General features: G+C 48.4%; 1 protein-coding gene across 7 annotated transcripts in view; it reads right to left on the reverse strand.

Moving 5' to 3' along the window:
- Positions 1-6,614, reverse strand: part of clasp2 (cytoplasmic linker associated protein 2) — a 91,778-nt gene extending 85,164 nt beyond the window's left edge. For 6 of the 7 annotated variants that reach the window (XM_082970180.1, XM_082970173.1, XM_082970181.1 and 3 more), the window contains exons 1-2: positions 5,701-6,613; positions 1-32 (exon numbers count right to left, since the gene is read on the reverse strand). The exon at positions 1-32 is cut by the window's left edge and continues 47 nt beyond it. In XM_082970180.1, coding sequence (XP_082826306.1) covers positions 1-32; positions 5,701-5,898 — 230 coding nt within the window. In that variant the 5' untranslated portion in view covers positions 5,899-6,613. Of the gene's footprint in view, positions 33-5,700 lie in introns of all 7 variants that reach the window. The other variant, XM_082970172.1, reaches the window with a different exon arrangement.
- Positions 6,615-6,814: the final 200 nt, after the last annotated feature.

The following is a 6,814-nucleotide window of genomic DNA, read 5'->3' on the forward strand; positions in this document are numbered from 1 at the left end:
GCCCCGGCAATGTCTATCCCCAACAACGCCACCTACAGGACAGACACAAACACAATACTGTCAACACAGGGTGACACAGACACACACACAGACCCTCAACACACACAGCATCAAAGTTAGAGTTCTGTCTCTCTCTGTAGTCTAGTTTTCCAGTGTGTGTGTGTGTGTGTGTGTGTGAGTGTGAGAGAGAGAGGAGAGAGATTAGGATCTGATCTCATGCAGAGGGAGCTGTGCGTCTGGAATGCTTATGTTGGCAGACCACGATGGAAGCACAACATTCCAGAGAAAATCTGTAAAAATATTTCCCCTGTCCCAGAGAGAGAGGTCCTGACTGCTGTTATTCCCTATTTTAGTCAAACAGATTGAGAGGAGCCAGGTAACCACAGACAGAGGGAGGGAGAGAGAGAAAGAAGGAGGTAGAGAAAAAGGGAGAGAGAGGATGAGGGAGAGAGAGAGAAAGAGGGAGTTCTATCGTATGTCTTAGATTATGCTCTTGTGGAGTATTGAGACCAAAGGCGTCATGACATCATATGTTGGACCAGGTCCAGAGGTCTGAGGAGGAGAACAGAGAAGAAAGGAGAGAAGATGGCTGCTTACAGGACAGAGTACACACCGAGAGAGAGGGGGGAAGGAGACGGATGAGAGAGGGATGAGAGGAGGGAAGGCAAAGAGAGAAATGATGGAGAAAACAGAAAGCAGAATATAGGGAAGGGAGGACAGAGAAGAGAGGGCAGAGAAAAGAGAGGACAGGGGAGAAGGGAGGACAGGGGAGAGAAGAGATGACAGAGAGAAGAGAGGCCAGAGAAGAGAGAGAGAGAAAGGAGGCCAGAGGACAGAGAGAGAAGAGATGACAGAGAGAAGAGAGGCCAGAGGACAGAGAGAGAAGAGATGACAGAGAGAAGAGAGGCCAGAGAAGAGAGAGAGAGAAAGGAGGCCAGAGGACAGAGAGAGAAGGGAGGACAGAGAGAAGAGAGGCCAGAGAAGAGAGAGAGAGAGAGAAAGGAGGCCAGAGGACAGAGAGAGAAGGGAGGACAGAGAGAAGGGAGGACAGAGGACAGAGAGAAGACACCAGAGAAGAGAGGACAGAGAAGAGAGAGAAGAAAGGACAGAGAAGAGAGGACAGAAGAGAGAGAAGAGAAGACAGGGAAGAGAGAAGAAGAGAAGACAGGGAAGAGAGAAGGAGAGAGAAGAGAGAAGGGAGGACAAAGGAGACAGAAGAGAGGGAAGAGAAGACAGGAAAGGAAGGAGTGAGACGAAAGAAGAGAGAAGAGAGTAGGGAGGACAGAGGAGAGAGAGAGGACAGAGGAGAGAGAAGGGAGAGGACAGAGAAGAGAGAAGGGAGAGGACAGAGGAGAGAGAGAGGACAGAGGAGAGAGAGAGGACAGAGGAGAGAGAGAGGACAGAGGAGACAGAGAGGACAGAGGAGAGAGAAGGGAGAGGACAGAGGAGAGAGAAGGGAGAGGACAGAGGAGAGAGAAGGGAGAGGACAGAGGAGAGAGAGGACAGAGGAGAGAGAGGACAGAGGAGAGAGAGGACAGAGGAGAGAGAGGACAGAGGAGAGAGAGGACAGAGGAGAGAGAGGACAGAGGAGAGAGAGGACAGAGGAGAGAGAGGACAGAGGAGAGAGAAGGGAGAGGACAGAGGAGAGAGAAGGGAGAGGACAGAGGAGAGAGAGGACAGAGGAGAGAGAGGACAGAGGAGAGAGAGGACAGAGGAGAGAGAGGACAGAGGAGAGAGAAGGGAGAGGACAGAGGAGAGAGAAGGGAGAGGACAGAGGAGAGAGAAGGGAGAGGACAGAGGAGAGAGAGGACAGAGGAGAGAGAAGGGAGAGGACAGAGGAGAGAGAGGACAGAGGAGAGAGAAGGGAGAGGACAGAGGAGAGAGAAGGGAGAGGACAGAGGAGAGAGAAGGGAGAGGACAGAGGAGAGAGAAGGGAGAGGACAGAGGAGAGAGAAGGGAGAGGACAGAGGAGAGAGAAGGGAGAGGACAGAGGAGAGAGAAGGGAGAGGACAGAGGAGAGAGAAGGGAGAGGACAGAGGACAGAGAGAGAAGAGAGGACAGAGAAGAGAGACCAGGACAGAGAAGGGAGAGCTGATTACAGATTGAACCCCCCCTCCCTCCCTCCCCCCTCCCTCCCTCCCTCCCTCCCTCCCAGCCATATGGCAGCTGCACTGGAGGGGTTGAGAGCGATTGAGGGGGCTGTGTATGTGTGTGAGTTTACCTGGGGGTGACAGTGGGGGAAGTCTGCAGGCTAGCTGAGCAGTGAACACTGTGACCAGAGGGAGGAAGAGAAGGGTGGACCATATGTCCACTCAGGTATTCTCAGGCCCCTCTGATACTAACACACTGAAAACAACACACCAAACCTCAGCTGTCAGCCTGTGTTCATGACTCACTGTGCATGTTGTCTAGCAGGTAGTGACCTCGCAGAAACACACAATAAAGATGAAGTAGCATCTTTACCAAAAGTGCCTGGTCAACTGTGAGTCCAGCCGTCCCAACCAGAGGAAAAGCCCGGACTCCATCTGAGAAGGGGAATCCCTTTCTGACCATGTTCAAGGGAAATGGGATCTGACAATGGGAGAAGCTCAACTGCATACTCCTCCTGTCCTCTCTCCTTCTCAAAACCCACTGAGGAGGAGGTCAGAGGGAGGGACCGCTGACCTTCTCCTCCAATGGGTTTTGAGAAGGAGGCGAGGAGAGGGGAAGCCAGGAGTATGCAGTTGAGATTCACCCATTGGCTGAGACCTAAACACTATCCCAGGCTTTAGCTCAGCAGGGTAAGTTTAGTAGAGTGCAGATAACCTGGATTCAAACCCAGTGGATCAGCAGCTCTAAAACATTCAGAGAGCGCAGATAAGGCAGTCTGCAATATTAATGTGGCTGCTGTGGAGCGTGCGTGTTGCAGAGGGAATGGCCTTACGGTTACGTGAATGAGCATGAGGAGAATTTGCTGCAGTGTGTTTGAGAGAGAGGAAGAGAGAGGAAGAGAGATATTTAGTCCATAATTAAAAGAGGAACCAGCAACATTGTCTCTACCTTCTTGCCCTTTGTGCTGTTGTCTGTACCATGCTTTGTGCTGTTGTCTGTACCATGCTTTGTGCTGTTGTCTGTACCATGCTTTGTGCTGTTGTCTGTACCATGCTTTGTGCTGTTGTCTGTACCATGCTTTGTGCTGTTGTCTGTACCATGCTTTGTGCTGTTGTCTGTACCATGCTTTGTGCTGTTGTCTGTACCATGCTTTGTGCTGTTGTCTGTACCATGCTTTGTGCTGTTGTCTGTACCATGCTTTGTGCTGTTGTCTGTACCATGCTTTGTGCTGTTGTCTGTACCATGCTTTGTGCTGTTGTCTGTACCATGCTTTGTGCTGTTGTCTGTACCATGTTTTGTGCTGCTGCCGTGTTGTTGTCATGTGTTGCTGCCATTATGTATTGTTGTCTTCAGTCTCTCTTTATGTAGTGTTGTCTCTCTTGTCGTGATGTGTGTGTTGGTCCTATATTTTTAATCCCAGCCCCCGTCCCTGCAGGAGGCCATCATTGTAAATAAAAATGTCTTCTTAACTGACTTGCCTAGTTAAATAGAAAACATGACAACTCTCCTCTGTAGAGCAGCTCTCTGAGTGAGTCTCAGTCTGTCTGGGGCTATACACATCCTGTCTCTGACTCCATCACTCTTGCCCTTTCTCCAACCTCTCCTCCTTTCCTACTCTGCATCAAATCTCCCTGTCTCCTGTCTCCTGCACTCGCGTTTGCTATTCCTGAATCCCAATCCTATCTGCAGTCGCCCTCCCTCTCAATCTCGGTCTCTCTCTTCTGTCCTCCCTCCATCTAGCTCATCTGGGCTGACTCAGCATCTTCACAGCAGCCGGCCCCTCCCCTTCTCGCCTCTCGGCCAATTAGGATCTCTAATTTGGACAGCAGGGTAAAATCATGATGAACACAAGATATAAGGACAGGTGTGTTCTGTAGATGTGTTCCTTTGAGATGCTGTGTGAATATAGACATGTACATTACACAGAAGGAGCTCACTAGAGGATAGGGAGTTCAGTTGGAATAGGACCAGGCTCATATAACTAACTCAATCACATCCTGGTCAAAGTGACTATCCTGCTGATGTCACATCTGTGTTTCTGTCAAACTATGTCATCTTCTTATAATAATATATAACCCTATGGGAAATAATACGATACTTTGAGCTGATTTCAGTTTTATTTCACTGAATCCTCTGGAAAGTCTAGTGACCTTTTTCATTGCAGCCCGGTCCAGCCTGAGACTTTCCATGGGCTTAAACTCTGGTGTTATATCAGGGAAGGTAAAGAACCATCTATACTGAACTAGTTTCACCTCCAGTTGACAGTAACAAACATCACGTTCTGTGTCTGCTGCAGGGATTCATTCCATGGTTCAGACAGAACTGTCTGGGTTCAGGAGATAACTTAGCAAAGAAAACATGGGCCACATTCCAGCATTTTCCACAGATACCGATATGACATACTGAGCCAGTTCGTTTCGCATGGACCGGTGCCCCGGGTGGGTGGAGATCTAACTTAAGGACCAATGGAAAGGTCTAAAACTTTCAAAATCCGCCCACCCGGGTCACTGGGCCATGCAAAACGAACTCGCCAATTGACACACACAATGGGTGCCCTGACCCCTCCCCCATCTTCTGCTCTAGTCTGGGTGCTCCTCTGACGATGGGGTCCTCCTCCAAGCATACACACAGCCCACTACTACCCGTCTGTCTGGCTAGGAAAACAACCAAAAACTGAAGGATCTCTAACTCAATCCCATCACACTGAGTCACAAGATAACACTTGTATTACATTTATTAGTACTAGATTATTAGCTGTTTATTCTAGCTAACTGGCTGAACAATCGTGGCTGGTTAGCAGTTAGCTAGCGGTGGCTATTATTTTCCATTCAAAAGATAAGAAACTGTAACCCTTTTAAACTTCAGGCCTAGTTTGGAGGACATTAGTGGGCTGTTTGAATCAGATCAGCTCAATTTGGTAAAATTACAGCTCGAAAGTACAGGTAATTGCCAAAATAGAGGAAACACTTGAGAAAATGAGGGATACAAATTATATTGAAAGCAGGTGTAATTCCTAAGATAATTGAGCAATTAACATTCCATCATGCTTAGGGTCATGTAGAAAAATGCCCAGTTGCCCATTATTTTGCTACCATGATGAGAAGAGATCTCAAAGGAGTATAGGGGGTTTAAAGGGGGTGTGTGTGCCTCAGTCAATGAAACACCAAATGACTGACATGATCACGGAAGAATGGTGTGGCATCGCTCCAATAGAGGTCCAGACACTTGTAGAATCTGTGCCAAGGCGCATTGAAGCTGTTCCGGCGGCTCGTGGTGCCCAACGCCCTATTAAGACACTATTTTGGCGTTTCCTTTATTTTGGCAGTTACCTGTACCGGTTACAGCCCCGTTTCACAAGACTGCGGTGACAGTTCGTTATCCAATGAGTAACTTCTTTCTCGCTTCCTAGCTAGCGATTGTCTCCACACTGATAATCACCCTGGCGGCTAGGCATCCCTACAGTATATATTCCCTGTCTACATCCTATCACCACAAACATTTCTCTCAAAGTAACTAGTTAGTCAACAATGACCAAAAACAGGATAGATTAGGGGACAATGGACCTCTGCAAAGTACACCGCAACGTTCCCATGCGCTGCGGTCTCTCACCTTGTAGTTGCTGGAGTTGACCCATCCCGTCAGCTCGTCTACGGTTTTATCCAACCGTGGTTTGTCTTGCTCCACATCGGAGGACCTCTGCGGGTCGTTCAGGTAGTCTATGAGGTCCTGCCCGACCTGCAGCCTGCGGGTAACGTCTTTCTGCAGGACCTGCTGGTAAAAATAATCCATGTTGTCATGTTCCTCCATTGGGCAGGCAGTGCCGTGTGGCCAGCTCCTTCTGGGGCCAGCCGCAGACTACAGGGGGTCTTGGCGGGTTGGGTGTGGAAAAAGGTTCGCTCCGGTCGGTGGTCCCTTTCTTCTGAGCGGATGACAGTTGCCTGGACGCTTGGGTGACCGCTATTTGACGTTTGATCAACAACAAAACAAACGCCTGTCAAATTAGCTTGGCTAGCGCAATCACTTTGTCCAAAACACACACTGCTCAACTTTGATTTCAGCGAAGGATAGAGATTGTTGCTCTCGGATAACTAGTTAGCAATAACTTTCTAAAAGTTTTGAAAAATAAGACAAATTTGCAGTAAAACTAACCGGGTCTGTATCAATCCACAACACAATAAAGCTACTTGTAGCTAAGCTAACGAAGTTAGTCACGCACGGTGGCAACACCTAGTGGATAGCGAGATATGTGGAAAGCAACGTTAGCTAAACTAACAGTTAGCTAGTTGGTCAGAGGCCTGACGCCTAGTTTCGCCTCATTTATGTATTCCATGAGTTGAAAAACCTCTCCAGTGAGGTGTGTTGTCGAACCCTTGAAAATAAAGTTGCGCCAAAACTTCGAGAGCAGTGTTTCAGCCTTCCTCCCACAGTTCCTGCCTACTTTTAATCCGGGAATAATCGCCCCTGCTAAACTGTCTAGCTAAACCCTCCCCCGCTGAAAGCCAGCGCCAAGCCGGTGACTGCAGTTGACTAGTAGGCGCAGACGACGAAGGCCGATGGGTCCTTCGCAGGGTTGCCAAGAATTTGTTATCCCGCACATTAGTGTTTACTTTGAAATATTTCTCATGTCTCTTTCTTGACACAAAAAAATAACTGCTGTATATTTAATTTTGTCTACGTGTTGCATGAAAATGATTAATATTTGAAGCTGTTTCTCAGATGTTCC

Source organism: Salmo salar, chromosome 27 (genome assembly GCF_965601325.2).
Source record: "Salmo salar chromosome 27, fSalSal1, whole genome shotgun sequence".
In the NCBI taxonomy this organism is placed as follows: domain Eukaryota; kingdom Metazoa; phylum Chordata; class Actinopteri; order Salmoniformes; family Salmonidae; genus Salmo; species Salmo salar.